The sequence below is a fragment of the Mesoplodon bidens genome, assembly GCF_964165515.1.
Source record: "Mesoplodon bidens genome assembly, chromosome: 2".
In the NCBI taxonomy this organism is placed as follows: domain Eukaryota; kingdom Metazoa; phylum Chordata; class Mammalia; order Artiodactyla; family Ziphiidae; genus Mesoplodon; species Mesoplodon bidens.
Genome location: NC_138177.1, coordinates 144,601,705 through 144,622,645, shown reverse-complemented (window position 1 = coordinate 144,622,645; position 20,941 = coordinate 144,601,705). Strand labels below are relative to the sequence as shown.

At 35.1% G+C, this 20,941-nt stretch overlaps 1 protein-coding gene across 1 annotated transcript in view; it reads right to left on the bottom strand.

Annotated features, from left to right (window-relative positions):
• Positions 1-20,941, bottom strand: part of FAF1 (Fas associated factor 1) — a 486,188-nt gene that overhangs the window by 238,028 nt on the left and 227,219 nt on the right. Inside the window, exon 7 of the mRNA XM_081223886.1 lies at positions 3,958-4,072. Coding sequence (XP_081080012.1) covers positions 3,958-4,072 — 115 coding nt within the window. The remainder of the gene's footprint in view (positions 1-3,957; positions 4,073-20,941) is intronic.

Below are 20,941 nucleotides of genomic sequence, written 5' to 3'. Positions count from 1 at the left end.
GAACTAAATAAACACTAATAAGAACAGTGAGAATTCTAGGGTAAAGTGAAACTCAGAAAAGGACTTAAATAATTCCAATAGTGCTTCTCGCTGTAAGAGATAAGGAATACTCCATGATTCCGTACCAAAAATACTTTGGTTTTTTATCAGTGTTATTCTGGGTCATGTGTGTATTCCTTAAGTTTGTATGACATCTAAAAGAAAAGTGATATTTTGTCTAATAGAAGCTTTTGCAATAGGAAGATGGACAACAAAGAATTCGTTTCCAAGAAAAGTTGGCTTGATTTCAGGGACTTTATTTCCTTTTCCACACCTGGGTTTAGGATCTGAAGTAGGCAAATCAATTTTTTCCCCCTAATTTAACCAATCCCAAGTGCATTTGTAGCCACAGATCTTTAAAAATCAGAATTACTGAAATCTGTACAATTAACTTTAAAAATCTAAATTCTCAATGTAGAAAATTCATTAAAATAAGGTAAGCTTGTTTAAATTTTCAGGGAAATTCACTAATTTAAAGTGTGTCAACTAGGTAATTAAGGGTCCAAAAAGGTAGAAAGACAGATCATCACAAAGTTATTGTTACATTATTTGATAATTTTTATAAACTATTTTGTCATAATGGAAAAAGGGAAAGGATTTTTATTCTTATGACTACTTGCAACCCTCCATTCTGACCTTTTTATACTATCATTGCCTTTTCCTCAAGTAGGAGGATAATATAAGTGGAAGGATTTGTAAAGAGCTTAAAAAAAATAACCTCAATATCTAACTAGCTTAAATTAAAGTCTAGAGCACCCAAAGGATATAAGTCATGCATTGTGAGGCAAGAGACCAGAGACAGAATGAACAAACACTTGTACAACTATCGGTTTATCACCACTAACCTGCATGAACATATGGTCACTGAAGAGTTATTTAAAATTCAAACTGCAGCTAAGTTCTATTTTCTAAGTCAGTATTTTTTAAAATGTATTTTGTTAATTAAAAGTTGAAATTATAGTGCCTTTGTGAATCCTATTTCATTTAATAGAACTTTCCCTCTGGGGGGAAAATATTACAAGAGCTTTCTTTTAAAAATGCAAGGCTTTCAAAAATTAAAAATACTAGAAAATGGTATTTTTTTCCCCACCTACAACAAAAATAATATACAACTACACTGGAAAATAAAATCAGTTTTTTTTTTTAATTTCTTCCTTTTCTCTTATATGTTGGTTGGAATTCATTCTTGAACCTATTAAACAACACTGAAAAAAGATTTCTGAAACTGGTGACAAAAATGAATTTACAAGTTAGGATATATGGTATCATTAAGCTTCCAAATTAATAGCAAAAATTCTAGCATTTATAAAATAACACTGCAAAATCATTTCAAGATTATATTTTTATTGTGTTGCAACCTGACTTTCAATCATGCAACAACAAAAATACATGTACTTAAGTGTCACTGTGGGTTGCATGGCTGTAGCATAAGAGCATCTTGTCCTCCTTGAACCCCATTCCAGATATTCCACAAGTTGAAGGAGAAAAGTCTTAGGATTAGGCCTACAGAGTGTGACCCTAGGCCTAGAGAGTATAATCCACATTCCTTTTCTAAACTGTACAGAATAAAAGAGTTTATGTGTATCTGTCTGCCCACAGAAAAGCAACAGATACTAGAAACAACTGCATTTATTTTTTTCCTGGCAACTAGCATTTCAAATATTATTTTAAATCAACTTTTAAAAGATAAAAAAAGGAAAAAAGAAAAAAAAGAAGAAACCAAACTCCTGTTGAGAAATACATAAGAATATTTGCAAAAATATTTTCAGGACACTTTTCATTTAGAAAATGGTATAAAAAGATTCAGTGTTTTCAAGTCCTTGAAGCTTAAAATATATTTGGTAATCTAAATAGCAGGATGCAGAGAACAGTTTCAGCCAACTGTGGCACACAATGGCACATTTACAGAATTTTAAATATTTCTTTTAATAATTGATGTAGTCATTTTGAATCGTTCTGCATAGGATATCAGGTGTGAGCAGATTGCATTAACGCTGCTTAAACATTTCAACTTGTCAGTATGGCCAACTCGATTTCGGAAATATTTGCAGTATTTTCCCATCGAAACAGTAATAAAGGCAAAATAAATATATGCCACTACTTTATAATCACCGAGCATTAATGAATATTTTATGTCTTTTTAAATCTCCCTGTTTAATTTGAAAGGGTGAAATTAAGTCTCCTCCCTGCAATATGCCAATTATCTGTAAATCAAACAATAACTTGGCTATTATGCTCCTTTTTGTTAATATAAGAGAAGCTAATTTGAAAACACTGAATGGCATTTTTAGACTATCAGTTTAATAGTCCTCTCTGCCCTCTTGTGGGAGAAAGTTGAAACACACTCAAACTATAGAAACTGGAAATGTTAAAACAAAAATGCAAAAATAACAAAAAAAGGTAAAATTCTGGCTATAAATATTGCAATCAGAAAAAAAAAAATAAGGCAGTCTATATGTACCCTTCATGCGATATACTAGTCTTCAACTTAAAAAAGGAAATCAGAATGAACAGACAGAAGGAAACGACAGAATGAAATTTACCTCTTATTATCTTTGCTGTTAACTGGGGTTATTTATTTTGAAACTGAATTTCTTATTTAATTTTATTCAATATATAATTTAAATTTCATAATCATGAGGTTCCCAGAATAACTCTGCGATAGGGCCAGAGTTAAACATTATTTTTAATATAAAAATGACAATGATTCTTCAAGGAATTAACATTTTAAATTTAGAGAACAGAACATCCATTATAGAGATTAAAAATGAAATGGCAATTAATATATTTAAAATCCTGAAAAAAATCAAATAATTTAAACCTATGATTCAAATTAGGGGCCAAGAAAAATCTTAAAGATCTTAGTTACTAGTCAACGAACTATTCAAGTGATAAACGGAGAAAATAAACTTCAAGTAATGAGTTATTTATGCCAAATTCAGAAGTTGAAATTTATTGATAAAACAAGAAAAACCATTAACAGTCCAGCCATTACTGAAATAATTCATATACTTCTGAAAAATGAGTAGGGTGAAAACAACTTGTTCTTTCAATATGACATTAATAATTAGTTGAAGCAATGTAGTCCAAGAAAAAATTTATGAAATAATCTAAGATTAAACAAGATTAATTTTCTTTATAAAAACATGAGTGGACAATGACTGTTGTCTTCATAACTTACAAGGGGTAATGTGACATAATCAACATTTCACTGTCTCTAAACACAAGTCTTGTCACATAGCCTTACACATTTTCCCCCCCAAAGCAGATAAATTACTAGCTTTTAGGTGGGTGGGGCCACCTAAAGAGGTAACAAGAAGTTACCTCTTCTCTCTTGGGGGAGGTTCTTTTTGAAACAGTGGCCCTGGTTGGTCACATTGAAGAAAATATTTACACTATAAAGAGATTCTTCTTAGATACTCTGAGCTAAATGACTGGGTTCCCTACAGCATCTCACGAATACTGCCCAAGGCTGGAATTCAACTGCTTAAGAAAAGCCTCCTCAATTCCTTTTGGAAATAGGCAGGATACACACTATAAATAATATATTTGAGAGCAACCTTTCAAATAAAGTATACGCATGTTCGAAAATGCATGCTGTTGATAATTTCCAAATTAATATTCTGAATAATTACTATAAAACTATGAAATATATAACAATGTGTTTTTTTAAAGCAGGGTTTTAAAAGTTGACTATTTTAAGAATTATCAAGAGCTTTCATTTACTACATCTATCTTTCTAGGTCAAGTCATTTAATGTATCTACAGTAATCACTGATGCTCAAGTTAATTAAAATTAAAAACCCAATAATGAAACATAAAGAGAGTTTCCAACCAGAACACATAAGCCCTCTTTAACAGGGTCAACATTAGCTATAATGAGCTACCTTTATTCGTTAGCTGTGAGACATAACTCACCTCTTGAATGGTACTGCTTCCTGAGAAGTTCAGATTGTACTCCCGCTGGACTTCTCGGTGGGTGATGATCAGCATGAAGTTTTGATTTAATGACTCCTGCAGGGCACTGAAAGGGCTGAAAGAGAAACAAGGAACTCTGAGATGAACAAGTTCTAGCTTGCTTTAGGTTAGCTGCAAAACCCCCAGGAGTACCATAACCTCCACACAGGCATGTCCGGGCCCAATGTTATCATCTTTTCAGCTCCTAAAGGCAAAAGAGCAAGCTGAGAACAACCAAGGGGAGCTAACCTGTTAACTCCTTCTCTACCAAGGTGTTTTTAAACTTCAGTTATAAATACTTTGCATACATAAGAATTTCGACAAGTCATGTGCTACTGTCTGCATGTGTATTTTCTCCAAGAGAAGCAAATTTGTCAATTATATTAAATTCCAAATATGCTACTAAAATGTATACTCAAAAACTCTGGTTCAATTCCAAATGAAACAGCAGTTCTTGAACAGAAATTTGAAACTATTGTTTATACTCATGAGTGTCATATAGGTATAGAAATACAGTTTCAGTAAAAATTGAGAAAGTATGGAAATCTACAGAACTTTAATTGCTATACCGAAATTCTTTCGAAATAATTGTGCTTTCACTTACAAGTCAGAAATACCGAGAATTCAGAAATTGGAGAATTCAGAGCAATATTAAACTCTGTGCCAAAGTTCCAAAATGTAAGAAATGTGTCAGAAACATGAAGAATAAATGAATTTAGCCACATCAATTAAGAAAAATAGGCCATGGTTCTATTTGTTTATAACAATATTAAAAAGCACCATCGTCAATGAAAATAAAAATCTGTCACCATTATGTACAAACAATCTGTATTGCTAGTCTCAAGTGTAGTGCTAGTCTCTCTTCCATGCTATGTTTTAGAAGCAAAAAAAATATATGGTTCTGGCCTTCATCACTCCTCCTTTGCCAATATGTAACTATGTGATAAATATACATGCAACATAAGATTAGAATTAGGCAGTTAATCTGTGTGTCCCAGTGTCGCCCATCGAGTTCACAGGTAAATTACAGATTTAAAATACCTAGGAAACACCTATATACAGCATGAAATATTATTGATCAAAGTCAAGGGAAATAATACCCCACTAAAATAGAGTTTCTTTAGGCAGGGACCTTTGTCTTTCATCCTTACCACTTAAGCATAATGCCTGGCACACTGCAGATAAATATTTATTTAATAATGAATAAACTGTAAATTTTCAGAAGGCAAGAGTCTTACTCATCTTTGTATTTTACACAGCAATGTTGCCTTCTGGAAAACTACCATGGGAATTAAGATTTTGATTCACTTATTTATCTACATTAACTGAATGCCTCGCGTTATTCCAGATGCTAAGGAAACCAACCCAAATAATACACGGTTCCTGTCCATGAAAACCTTCACAATCTAATGAGGGTAGACAGACACGTAGACAGCCATAGTATAATGTAATAGATACAACTGAGAAATTGAAAAAAAATACAACGAAAACCAAGAAGGAAGTGCTTAACTTTGTCTCAGTGAGAGGGGGGAAAGGGTTAAGGGAAAGCTTCAGAGAATATAAATTGAAATATAAAGGATAAATAGGACCTTAGAGTTTATTAATTGGAAGGGACTAAATTTTTGTTTTATTTGGGGAAGGGAGATGGGTGGCACTTTTTAGACTAGGAAATAATAAATGGAAGAACACAGCATGTTCATTCACTCAGTTAACATATATTTATTGAGCACATACCTATGTTTATGACACTGTTCCAGTTGCTAGGGACACAGTTATGAACAAAAAAAAAATGGTCCCTGCTTTCATGAAACTTATATTCTAGTAAAGAAAACAATACTCAAGTAAATGAATAAGTAACTTTAGAGAATGCTAAGTGCTATGAAGAAAATAAACAGTATTATAAAAGGTAGCAGAAGGGTGGGGGGAAGGAAATTATTTTCAACATAATAGTTGGGGAAGACATCTCTGAGGAAATGACATTTAAGTTGAGGTTAGTATAAGAAAGAGATAGCAGGAATCTGATCATGTAGGTCCTTGTAGACCACAGTGAAGAACTTGGTATTTATAGTAATTGCAAAGGAAAGCCATTGGAAGGTTTTACACTGGGAAATGGTTAAGATCTGACTTACATGTACATTTATACAACATTATTCTGGTTGCTCTGGCTACAGTACGAAAAGAGTCAAGGCAGGGCTAGTCCCAGCAAGAAGTGATGGTGGCTTACGCTAACTATAGAGGCAGAGTGAAGAGTTGTCAGGTTCAGATGTATTTTAGCGGTAGAAGCCAGACAACTTACGATGGAATGTGAGAGAAAAACATAACTCCAAGGTGGTCGGAGCAAGTGGAGAGATGGAATTGCATTTAACAAGGAAAACTGGGTTAAGAACAGGTTAGGTAGAAAGTTTGAGAGTGAAGTTATGTATATATCAAAGTTTAAGGTGCCTATTAGAGATCCAAAAAGAGATACCATGTATAGCTGTGTATAAGAGCTGAGGGTCAAGTAAGAGAGCTCGGAGGAGGAGAATCGACAGCACATACAGGAGGCTGCCCGCCCCCCCCACCCCCTTATCTTCAGTTTCCGTTTCTGCAATTTCAGTTACCTGCAGTTAACCAAAGTCTGAAAACATTAAATGGAAAATTACAAAAATAAACGATTCATAAGTTTTAAATTGCAGGCTGTTCTGAGTAGAGTGATGAAATCTCATGCCCTCTTGACCCATCCTACCTGGGCCATGAATCATCCCTATGTCCAGAATACCCTGCCCCTTAGTCACTTAACAGTTATCTTGGTTATCAGATAGACTATCATAGTGCTTGTATTCAAGCAAACCTTATTTTACTTAATAATAGCCCCAAAGCACAAGAGTAGTGATTCTGGCAATTCCGATATGCCAAAGAGGAGCCATAAAGTGCTTCCTTTAAGTGAAAGGGTGAAAGTTAAGAAAAAATTGTACGCTGAGGTTGCTAAGACCAACAATAAGAATTAATCTTCTACCAGTGAAACTGTGAAGAAGGAAAAAGAAGTCTGTGCTAGTTTTGCTGTCTCACCTCTACATGCAAAAGTTATGGCTACAGTGTGTGATAAGTGATTAAGATGGAAAAGGCATCATATTTGTACAATAAGATATTTTGAGAAAGCCTGCATTCACATAACTTTTACAATAGCACATTGTTATAATTTTTCTATTATTAGTTATTGTTGTTCATCTCTTACTGTGCCTAAGTTATAAATTAAACTTTATCATAGGTATGTATGTACAGGCATACCTCATTATATTGCACTCTGCTTTATTTCACTTCACAGGCTGTGTATTTTTTACAAGTTGAAGGTTTGTGGCAAACCTGCACTGAGCAAGACTATTGGCATCATTTTTCCAACAGCATTATTTTTTAATTAAGGTATGTACATTGTTTTTTTTTGGACATAACGCTATTGAACACTTAATAGGCTACAATATAGTGCAAACGTAAGTTTACATGCACTGGGAAACCAAAAATTCATGTGACTCACTTTATTACAATATTTGCTTTATCGCAGTGGTCTGGAATTGCATCCACAATATCTCTGGGGTGTATGCCTGTATAGGGAAAGATATACCACACGTAGAATATGGTACTCTCTGTGATTTCAGGCTTCCACTGGGGGTCTTGAAATGTACTCCCCATGGATAGGGGGACTACTACAGATAGTATATAGATTTTGTAGCCAAAAGAAATCACCTAGGCAAACAGTGCTCTCCTCCCAAATACTGCACAGCTTTCAGACTACCTCATGTCCTACCATTAGTATTATTATAGACTGCCTCTCCTCTGAATTCATGTATCATATCCCTTATTTAATACTTATTTATAGTGTTTTGTATGGTTTGCTTTGTTTCACATGTGGAAGTCCTGAATTCAAGACTACAAGCCTTTTGAGAGTAAGTATCTTTATTATTCATCTGTATTTCCCTTGACACTTAGCATACTAAAAGGTGATTCAAGGCAATCCTATAAACACTTAAGGAATAGTTCTGCATATTTGGAACTCCATACAAAGAATTACTAATTCTCATTTTTTAAGCCTACCTTTGAAGTGCCATTTTACTCACAAAATTGTAGTTCAGAAAGGTTAAGTAATTTCCCAAGGTTATGCAGCTATAAAAAGATGGAAGCCAGTTTTTAAACTATATTTGATTCTATGTTCTTCAGCATCCTATCTCCCAAATGGCTAGGCTGCTTTAGGGATACAAAGATGAGTAAGACCCTGCCTGCTAGGAGTTCACAATTCATTCATTCTTTCTATAATTATTTGATTCTTATTTGTAGTAATACAGGAATCAAAGATATAGTCACTGACCTCAAGACAGACTATTCTGAGAGTTAAAACAGATGTGAGGATTGCGGAGAAGAAAAAGAGTACTTTGAAGTACTATGAAGAAGAAAGGATAGTAAAGGAGGGTGGGAGGGAGGGAGACGCAAGAGGGAAGAGATATGGGGACATATGTATATGTATAACTGATTCACTTTGTTATAAAGCAGAAACTAACACACCATTGTAAAGCAATTATACTCCAATAAAGATGTAAAAAAAAAAAGAATGGATAGTAATTTGACAAGTATATAACAGAGGTGATTTCAGACATAGACTAGTTTGAGCAGAGATGAGATTGGAGAATACAGGGAAGGGTGGAGAAAGCAATGAGGAAGAAGTATAAGGGGATGTAAAGAAGGGTTTCTGAAAGAGGAAACTTGAAAAACGTTAAAGACCAACATTATGGGGGCTTCAAATGCTGGGCTATGGAGCTCAGAATTCCAGAAGTCTTGATTATTATATAGATAGATCCTCCTTTATCTTTACATATGAATCTATACAAATGCTTAATACCTTTAGTGCTTGCCTTTATGCAGTTCCTTAGATATGTTTCTTGATGTTGACTGGCAGACTTGTGCAATAACTTTGTAGAAAGGTTGGCCAGGACCAGCACTGACTGCCAAACTACGTTAGAAGAACACCAATTTAGTCTAGTTCTATAATTTCCCAGGAGCCCTGGGGAAGGGTAAGTTTGGCAAGAAAAAACATTTATGGCTTTAAACTCCTTGGGAGTCACAGAGTCAGATTTGAATTCCTGCTCCACTCCCCACTATTTGTTTGACCTTTGTCTCCCACCCCCACAATAATAATTCTTTCAATACTATTTATTTTGTGTCTACCATATACAGGCCCTTATTTTAGGCACTTAACTACTCTGTAAATTGTTTCCTCTTCAGAAAAAAGAAAATAACCTTTACCTGATAAAACTCTGAATATTAAATTTTACAAAGCCAAGTGGGAATTTTTATTACATGTAAGTTTTAAGGTGGTCTATTATTAAAAATAGAATACTTTTGAGGGGTACCCATACTATAAAATCTTACAATGACAGTAAAACATTAACTAAAGTGTCTATGGTGGTTTTGTGGCAGTTATTTTTCATGTTTTAGTTTCATTTCTCTGTAGGAGTTGATAGAGGGTAAAATCTTTTTATTTATTTATTTTTTATTTTATACTGGAGTATATTGATTAGCAATGTTGTGTTAGTTTCAGGTGTACAGCAAAGTGATTCAGTTATACATAGACATGTATCTATTCTTTTTCAAATTTTCCCATTTAGGTTGTTACAGTAGGTCCTCCTCGTTGGTTATCTATTTTAAATATAGCGGTGTGTACATGTCAATCCCAAACTCCCAATCTATCCCCCCTCACCCTCCTGGCAACCAAAAGTTTGTTATTTAAGTCTGTGAGTCTGTTTCTGTTTTGTAAATAAGTTCATTTGTATCATTCTTTTTTAGCTTCCACATATAAGCAATATCATATGATATTTGTCTTTCTCTGACTTATTTCACTTAGTATAATAATCTCCAGGTAAAACCATTTCTGATGCATGGAACATAACTGTACATTATGCCTAATGTTATCCAAGCTCACAGGGTTCTTTTTAACACAGATCTTTTTGGGGGTTGATATACCACATTCATGTTCCTTGTGAGAATGGTTTTTATCTGCAATCTCAGACTCCAGCCTGGTTCATTCACTTAGCCATTAATAATAATGGCTAGCCTTTAATGAGTGCTACTATGCATCAGGCATTAAGGGCTTTGGGTCAACTTTATGAAGTTTATTATTATCATTTTCTTGTTACAGATGAGGAAACTGATGTTAAGTTACTCACTTAATGTCACACACAAAATAAGTAGTAGTAACTCTTCTAAGGTCTAACTCTTATGATTTGTCCTCCAGATACTGGGGAAGAGGACCCAGTAAGATATTATTTCTGCCTTCATTGAGTTTATTGAGGAATGCACAGACAAGCAAACCTACAACCCATATATGGTACCATTTGCTAAGGGCTCTAATATCACTTTTGCTAAGGTGGTATGGAAATACAGAGGAAGAATACCTAAATTAGACTAAGGAGGAGGCAAAGGCTGTAAAGGAACTTACTATGGTGATTTGCATAATTTTCAAAGACTTTATTGCTAAAATATTATCTATAGAAATTGATTCTAGCTGCTGCTTAGCAGAATATGTTGAGCCCTTAGTTGCTGCACCTAGGAGCAATTTTCTCCACAATAGTGTCTTCTAATAGTTGGTAAGGATAGTTAGCCACAGTTAATCCACCTTCAAGCAGTCTCTCTTTTACCTTCAAAATGCAAAGTCATTCATGCTCCTTCAACTTTGACCTTCAGAATAGCTGAGGGTAATTACCAAAGTAGGTGGATGAGAAATAATACAAAACAGTATTTTGTTGCCCTTAATGGCATGTTTTCTCTTCAATAAGAGGGAGAAGGAAAGGTGTAAGCAAATGTAGAAATTTTTTAAAAGCAGTTGAATTTTAACTCAATGCAAGAAATGGATTTAATAGAACATCTATTCTCTCCTTACTGGTTTTTAATTTTTCATTCTCTATTATGATTTTACTTTCAGTTTGAATATTTGTATTTACCAACAACGAGGTGGTTGTTTCTACAAATAGACAAGTCATTAAAACTTACCGTTGTTGTACCCTCAAATACAAACTGAAATTAATGTTTGAAATGTAATGAAAATCATATACATTGTCCCCAAGCTTTGAACTGGTGGTTATTTGCAAAAAACACAACACAGTGAATGTTAACATTTTAAAGCAATTAGTGGCAAAGTGCTAGACATTTTCACATATACCATCTCATAATTCTCCTAGCCAGTTTCTTAATTTTCAAGTTGGGGGAGGGACAGTGGGAGGCATGTGAGAGGGAACTACAAAAAGATAGATAGATAGATAGATAGATAGATAGATAGATAGATAATCTACCTCCTTAAAATTTTCAGTAGTATAACTAAGCATTAATATCTAAGCCACCAACAAAATTCTAGAAATAGTTTCAGCAGAACATCCCTTCTCTACTTTCTTTTCTGTCCACAAGTCTTGGACATTCATTTTGCTAATGAATGTCCACCTATGCCTGGGGGGATCCCATTCCAATTTAACTATGAGCATTTATCAGGAACAGAGAAGTTATCTGTAAAATATGTCTTATAGTGAGTAACAACTTCACTTTAATTCACTGACTTAGTTTAATACATTTTATATTGCCATCCAGTTTTTTTTGGGGGGGCGGGGAAGGACAGTATGGGGAAAATTAGTGTACAGCAAATTTTAACACAGGCCCCAATAAATAAACTTGAAGTTACAGACATTTTTTTATACCTGAGAACATAAAAAGCCATAAATTATTGGCCTCCATATGTCAAGTACTGATGAAAGCAACAACATTAAGAAAATATATATAACAGCCTTTACTGTCTTGACTGCTTATTTCACACTGAGAGAGCACTTTAGTGATCCACTTACGCAGAAAGCACATGGATATTTTAATATGTATGACACAGTGATTTTTCAAGGTTAACTTAAGATTGCATTATGGTAGTGAAATGATCATGTGATCATCATGTAGCTATATAACTGTCATTAATTCCTGATTAAGAAGAGGAATGGCTTCCTCCTGACAAATAGCAGCAGGCCCATAGGGTAGAACAGTAAAAGGCAGGGTGTCTTGCATCAAGGATAATAACAGTAATTTTAAGGATTTCTTCTTCAGCAATTCCTTGAATCAAGAATTCCCTCTTAAATCTTCAGTGGGCAGAAGATTTGGCCAGGCTAAATCAGAGCCTTCCTATTAAAACAGTAACAGTTCTAGGGGAAGCATTCATTGTTATAAAGTATAAATCCATCAAGATTAAGCAACTAGACTAGGAAAAACAACACATTCAGACTTGGGTTTCAGGGCTGTTATGGACTGAACGTTTGTGTATCCCCTCAAATTCACATGCTGAAAGCCTAACCCTCAATGTGATGGTATTTGGAGGTAGGGCCTTTGGAAGATGATTATGTTTATATGAAGTCATGAGGATGGGACTCCCATGATGGGATTACTGTTCTTATAAGAAGAAGAAGAGAGAACAGAGCTTGGGCTCTCCCTCTGTCAAGTGAGGACACTGTGAGAAGGCAGCCATCTATCTGCAAGCCAGGAAAAGGGCTCTCACCAGGAACCAAATCTGTCAGCATCTTGATCTTGGACTTCATAGCCTCAAGAACTGTGAGAAATAAATGTCTGTTGTTTAAGCCACCCAGTCTAGGGTATTTTGTTATAGCAGCCTGAGCTGACTAACGTAAGGGCTTTTAAGAGTTCTGAATTCATAGCACTCAAAGTAAACAGATACCATCAATTCTGCACAGGCTTCTACTGAATGGCTTATCTGTTTGTTAAATGGTATATACACATCCAAATTAAAATTCCACCCATTAAAATCCATTGTAGAAAACAATAAGTGTTTGTCAAAACTCATATAACTGGGGAATACTTAAGAACCCATTTATTATATGTAAATCATATCTCCACAAAAAAATTATAAGCCGTAAAAAGTACCTGAACAATTGGATAACTACTATTTTGGCAATTAAATGGGTCCCATATTTTTAACTTCAAAAATACAACACACTTTTTATCAACGTAAATGGAAACCATGGATTTTTTGCCATTGCTACTTAATAATACTATATGACCACTGACACATACAGCTGTTGTCCGTGAAATTAAATTTCTCAAATCAATGTTGTATATGTAATTAAGATGAGTAAAATATTAACATCAATACAGATATCAAAAAATCTCCTGTTTCATTCCTGCTGTGTGTGTATGCTTTCTTTTCTTGCACTGGATATTTTAAACAAATATCAATGTAAAATAACATGTTTAGAAGGTTCATTTCCAATACTTTTATTTTTTAAATATGACCTGATATTGAAGCCAAAAAAGTAATTTTTTCAAATTATTGTGACTTTTTCTTATAAAAATATAAATAATAATCTTAGAATGTGCTATTGAATTTTTCATTAATAATTTACAAATTATATCTTTCTAAAAGGCCCTACAAAATTTTGTCTCCTTTATCTCTTTGGGAATATTTTATTATCTACAATGATCTTTTTATCCTTTCAGATATATCAAGCTTTTAAATTAAAAAGCATGACACATGGCAATTTAAATTTCCATTCTAAACTTACAGAGTCATATGAGCTCTTGTCAACAAAAGACCAAATTTACTATAATTATGGATTATTTACACTAAAACAAAATAAGAAATCAATATGTAAATGTAATGTTTGTAGTAGCTAATGCAGCCAGCAATGACAGATTAGGTTCAAACAGCAATCAGTTTGAAAATCTGGCACATATGTAAATGAGCTAGGGACTTGATGTTTACATTTGACTGTATTTCATTCAGGATTTTTAAATTGTCTCAGGAACAGCACAAAAATAAAATGTTAATCTTTCCACTACAAATATAACTTGAGCCCTCATCATAACTGAAATTAGGTTTTGCTCCTGTCCAGCTAAACTAACATATGATACTAATAATTCTGAGCTGCAGATTACATCATTCTTAATTAACACTCTGCTACAGTTGTTAACATCCTCCAAGACACCATGTTATCATCACCACAAGTTCTGTAACAATCTTAAAACCACGTTTAACAAAGGTTGGCCTCTTACTCTGCAGCTACTTTTAATTGCTTTATTTGCTGGCAATTAAATATGTCTATATAAACAAACATTCGGTTTCACATAATTCTTAACAACATTTTCATGAAGATTTCAAAGTTCAGGTGTCCTTATGTCTATAATTACTGTTTATCAATATAGAGATATACTGGATTCAGCAAAATGTACTAACCAAAGTATATAAAATTAATCAATGTGGTAATTAGCAGTGATAGTGATATATTGTGATCCATCAAGTAGTTCATAGCAAAACTGTCAAAACATAATTCTATTCATCTAGACAAACCACAAAGAAAGAAAAAAAATTTACAGATACAATGATTTTTTTTTTTTTTTTTTTTTTTTTTTTTTTTTGCGGTAGGCGGGCCTCTCACTGTTGTGGCCTCTCCCCTTGCAGAGCACAGGCTCCGGATGCGCAGGCTCAGCAGCCATGGCTCACGGGCCTAGCCGCTCCGCGGCATGTGGGATCTTCCCAGACCGGGGCACGAACCCGTGTCCCCTGCATCGGCAGGCGGACTCTCAACCACTGCGCCACCAGGGAAGCCCGATACAATGATTTTTGTTTCATAAATTAGTGACCAAGTTTCCGACTGTCCATTAAATCAACCATAGAGAATACCTGCAGTTCTTTTTCGAAGTGTGATGTTAACAAGCTAATCTTAGTACTCACTGACCTATCAATAGGCAGTAAACTATATAAATGGGTTTGCTACATCAATCCAATTAGATGTGTTGTGATCTCCACCAATGCTTTAATTGGGGACAAGTTTCTTTCATCCAGAATGCATAACTATAGGGAAATGTCCTCTTCTTAAAATAAGCCACTTTTCAAGTAGCCCCTTATTAAGAAACACTTACCAATCCAATACTTCCTAATTTCACTTTTACAAAATCTAATAATAATGCTCACAAGAATTAAAGTTGAACAGTAATCACCATAATGAACTTGAAACACTGATTATATTAATTTATCCTTAAGAAATGATGAGTTACTTTAAGAATGATACAGCGAATTGTTATCAAATACTGTACTACTTACAACACTGGTAAAACATTTTCACAGATGAATATCCTTTGTGAAAACAAACAAAAAAGAAGTTGTTTTGTAAAGCATTTTGGAAGAAAAAATTAACCAATCCTTTCAGAACATTTACTTGCATATATAAAGTTTCCCCTTTCTGTACCTCAGTTCCCCTAGTCATAAAATGCGACTAGATTAGATGATTGCTTTAAATCCTTCCAAAGATGATACCCTAGAGCTTTCTTCTAAGTCAGAGCTCTGATGGATATGACTCTTGCATTAAGGGAGAACACCAAAAATTGAAATAGCAGGATATAGACTAAAAACAAGTGAAAAATATTATAAGGATTAACATCTGTGCCGAGATTGTGAGGTGTTGAGGAAACAGAAGTAGGATGAGAGCTATCTGAGAGCATCCTTAGAATGTCCTTGTAGTAAGTGAACCCCACAATTGTTCCATGATACTGTTCAGTTATCTTTTTAGTTGGGATAATGGGGGGTAAACAAGTATCCTGAATGGCCTCAGTACAGGGTGGGAGAGATGGGAAAAAGAAAACAAAAAAGAAAAAAATAAACTGTTTGTATGAGTATCAATACACGTACCACCCAGAGGGTGTCACCTCTTAGCTAAGACTGAGGCTAGAAGCACAGCTGGATACCTATTACCACAGCTAGTTATAAGAAGCAGAGATAGAAGAGGAGTAGTTGTTTTTCCCTTAATTATACCAGGCTTAATGGCTTTAGTGAAGTGCATATCCAACGTAGAAGGTTAGAAGAGACCTCAAAGATCATGAGAACAATGTTTCATTTGCTTTTCTTCAAGCTTCTGCCTCTGCTTACACGGTGAATACTATTTCTGCCCATGCTGCTTCTCCTCACAAAGGAAGTGTTTTAACACTTGTAGCATTTTCTCCCCATTCTAAACCTGCCTCCTCCAGAGAAAAGAAGAGACTATTATAACTATTCACAAGGTCACCTGTACTAGGTTAGGTTTCACAGAAGGCAGGGACGAGAACAGCAGCTTCCTCTTCCATTTCCAATGCCGTAGTGCACTAAATTCCCTTCCACTTTTTATCCTCTGTGGTGAACACCCCTGGACAAGGTTTGCCATGAGCTCTCTAAGCTGTTTCCTGCTGTGACCAGGTTGGTGAGGCAGGTCTATTGCATCAGTCCTTAAGGCTCTGAAGACCCAGTCATAACTCTTTTTATAGGTCACTTGAGCATGTGGGCCCTAAGATTTAGATCTGGAGTGAAAGGTAGAAGACCTCACTTAGGACTCAAGTCTAAGCCACATGATCCATTTGGTGCTTGTCTGGCTACTAAAGCAGTTTCTTTTTCCAGTCATGGAGCCTCTTTATTTTCTGGTAGCATCTGAGGCCTGGAGCAGAGGAGTGACCTGCCCCAAGTCAAACAGTGATTCCATGGGAGAGCTGGGGCTAGAACTCAGATGGGGCTAGGACTCAGGTATCTTGACTCACTACTCCTCAATTTCCTTCCACAGTATCCAGCAGAAAATATAATACCCTACTCTCACCTAATTCAAGGCTACTGTCACCTGCTTTCCCATCAACGGTTTTCCAAGGACAAAAAAAAAGGCCACATATTTTAACACCAGTGGTTTACTTAACTATCACAGGAGTCCCAATTAGAATTTACTAATTGAATTTACTAATTTGAATTTACTAATTGAATTTACTGAATTTACTAATGCTTGCACAAATAGCAACTAATTCAAAGTCAGAATTAAAAGCAACTTCACAACTCAGAGGCCACACAAGAGGACCATATGCTAGACTGCATGACCAGAGCTCAACAATACCCTCATAGAACTCATCGAAATATTAATGGGAACCATCCTCCCAGTATAAAAAGGTCAAAGTTCAAAAGAAAGACTCAATTACTACTTGTAAAAGGGACAGCTACACATAAGGGATACCTTATTTTCTGTCGCCCTCCCATAAAAATGAAGACAATCTATATAATTAAAATGGAGCTGGACATTTTAAGCACTTATTAGAATAAGACCAAAGCAAGTTGAAAAGACTGTCTTTTATTACCAAGACACCCATTCAGTCCTTTTCTAGCAAGGTGATCATTAGTAATACCAAATCCAAAAATACTAAACCTTCTCCATTTATATTTATACATGGCCTGTGGGCTTTGGCACTAGTTATATTTCCCTTGCCTAAAATACTATTCATTCTGCTCTTCACTTTAATGGTTCCTCAATCATTCATGTCTCAGTTGAAACAGTACCTCTTCTGAGAGGCCTTTCCTAACCGTACAACTTACAGTAGTCACCCAATTACTTCTTATCATGTCACTCTATTTCAGTTTTCTGCAAAGCACTTGTTATCATCTGATAACTTTTCTGGTATATCTTATTTGTAGTTTGTTGCCTGTCCCTCCACCCTACCCCCATGTCTACACATATTATATTGTAAACTCCATGAAAGCAGGTACCTTGTTGTCTCGTTTCTCATTGTATCCCTAACACCTAGAACAAGGACCTAACACATTTTAAGATGGTACTCAATCTATATCTAGTAAATGAGTAAATAACTGACATCCTGCATGAATAAATGAGATGGACTCTCCATTTATCTGAAAAATACTTTATGATGAGTTTGACAAATAGCAAAACAGCCAATGGAGAGACTACACATGCATGGATAAAAAACTAAATCCCTCAATTTGTCATGAAACTTTTCATATTCATTACAACAAATGTTTATTAAGGGCCTCTATATAGATGGCACTCTCTTGAACTGAGGGAGATGCTCAGTAAGAATGCTCTTGCTCTTTATAGCTCAGGATCTGGTTGGAGAGAGGACAGCCATATAAGAAATAAAACTAGGAAAACTAAGACTCAGAGAAGAAAGATGTTGCCTGAGGCCACAAAACCAATGTAGGACAGTTATAGGATAAACAGCGTCTCACTATAAAGCCAGAGCTCCTTCCATCACTCCATACTTTGATGAGAAAAATGAAAAGGAACACTGGACAAAAAAGGCTAAACTCAGGTCAAGGAGTGGAGATTGCCTAGTTCATTACATTTATGGGACACTTGTAAGACCTTTGGCTCCCCAAGTATCTTATATCTGTTCCGCATGATGCTTGATATCCCTCCATTAGAACTTTACTTCTTACCTTTGGTCTCTCTTAGGAGGCAAACATCCTTAGGCATGTAGCACTTCACAGTATTCATTCCACAAATAGTTCTAAGTACCTACTATGTTTCAGGCCCTCTTTTAGCTGCTGAGGATACAACAGTGAACAAAAAAAAAAGTCGCTGATTTCTTACAGCTTTACATTGTGATGAGGGACACAGACAACAAATATGAATACATTACTAATATTACTAATATAATGCATTGTTGTGATAATGTAAGATAAAGGGAGAATGTATAACAGAGGGGCTTTTGTAGCCAGGGGAATCAAGAAAAGCCTATCTGAGGATGTAACATTCGAGTAGAGGCCTGAATAAAGTAAAGGAGTAAGCCAAGTTGATAAGTGATAGATCATTTCAGGCAGGGGAATAGCAAAGTGCAAATGTCCTGAAGTTGAAGCACACTTAGAATGTTTAAAGAAGAGCAGGGAGGCCAGTGTGGCTGGCAAGATACAAGCCAGAGATGAGAATGATAAAAGATGAAGTTAGAGAGAAAGTCAGGAACAAGATTATGTAAGTCCTTTATATACCTTAGTAAGGAACCTGGATTTTATTCTAAGTGCAAAAATGCAAATGGAGGGGTTTGAGCAGGGGAGAGACATAATCAGGTTATGGTTTTTGGTTCATTTACATCTTAGACCATTTGAATGCTGGGAGAGGTGCCATTTGAAGTAGTGCAATAAGGACAGGGGAAAGAAGAGGTCATTAAATGGTAAGGCTGAGAGAAGGCAAAGAAAAGTTTACTGACTCATTTTTATTACCTATGGTTATAAGTGAGAATTACACACAATTTTTTCTTACATTATCTTTTTCTAGTTTTGGTAACAAGATTACATGAACATTAACTTTTTTAAATAATCAATTAATTAATTAATTAATTTTTGGCTGTGTTGGGTCTTCGTTTCTGTGCGAGGGCTTTCTCTAGTTGTGGCAAGCGGGGGCCGCTCTTCATCACGGCACGCGGGCCTCTCACTATTGCGGCCTCTCTTGTTGCGGAGCACAGGCTCCAGACGCGCAGGCTCAGTAGTTGTGGCTAACGGGCCTAGTTGCTCCGCGGCACGTGGGATCTTCCCAGACCAGGGCTTGAACCACTGTCCCCTGCATAGCACGCAGATTCTCAACCACTGCGCCACCAGGGAAGCCCTACATGAACATTATAAAATAAGATAGGTAGCAGTCTCACTGGGAAGAGTTTGTGTAAAATGTCTTTATGGAAATCCTCTGGGGTGGGGGAGGGGGAAGAAGTGGCATGTGAAATTTTTGACTACAAATTCAATTTCTTTGATGGCTATCACTTTTTTCAGGTTACCTATTTCTTGTATTCATTTTAGTACTTGATAGTTTATACAAAATTCTCCATTTCAACTAAATTTCAGATTTTAATAAGTCATAAAGATACGCTTATTTTATTATTATTCATGCATTTTTGTTTTAAAACAATTTAATTTATTAATTTATTTGTTTTGTATTAACTTATTTAATAATTATTTTATTAATCAAATAATCTCTTCTGAATCTGTAGTTAAGTCCCCTTTTTCATACCTAATATTTTTGTGCTTACCCTCGTTTTTTCTTGGGTTGATTTTTCAAGCAGTTATTACTTGTTGATTACTTCTATCATTAATTACTGCTTTTAAATCTTTCTTTCCTTCTATTTTCTTCAGACTTACTCTATTGTTATTTCTCTATTTTCTTAAGTTGAACATACATTGCAATTGTTTTCTATCTTTCTTTTTTTTGCGGTACGTGGGCCTCTCACTGTTGTGGCCTCTCCCGCTGCAGAGCACAGGCTCCAGATGCGCAGCTCAGCGGCCATGGCTCATGGGCCTAGCCACTCCGCGGCATGTGGGATCTTCCCGGACCGCAGCACTAACCCGTGTCCCATGCATCGGCAGGCGGACTCTCAACCACTGCACCACCAGGGAAGCCCTTCTAACTTTCTTATCTTCTAATTAGTGGACTTAATATTACAAATTTCCCTCTAAGTACCACTTTTGCTATATTCAAAGTTTTAGTATATAGCACTCTTATTTATGTTCACTTCTGAACAGCTAGTGGTTGCTATCATGATCTCATTTTTACCCATAAATTATTTTGAAGTAAATTATTTGTAGTATCCAAATGTATGGAGAATCTCAGAGATACCTTTTTATTATTACTTCACTCCTAATTTTATTGCATAATGGCCAGAGAATGGGTCAGCATGATAGTGATTCTTTGATGTTCTAATACGTGGTCAATTTTCATAAGTATTCTATATGTGCTTAATCTGGTTATTCAAATAATATATAGCCTACAAAGATTTACTGCTTAATTCATTAGTTTCCATAAGACATTTGTATATAATTGTGGTTGAACTATTTCTCCTTATAATTTTGTCAATTTTTGCTGATTTGTGCACACAAGTTTACAATTGCCATATCTTCTTGGTAAACTGTCCCTCAATATTATTTGCCTTAAATTCAATTTTATGTGATATTAATATTGCCACACTACATTATAAAAATTAATATTTGGCTTAAATATCATTTCTTATACCCTTTATTTTCTCTTTTCTGTGTCATTTCTTTAAGAGATATTTCTCTGATAAACAACATATAGCTGACTATTCTTTTTTCTTCTAGAAGCATGCATGTTATTTTTCTTTAGTGTTTATCCCCTAACATTTATACCTAGATTTATATTTTTCT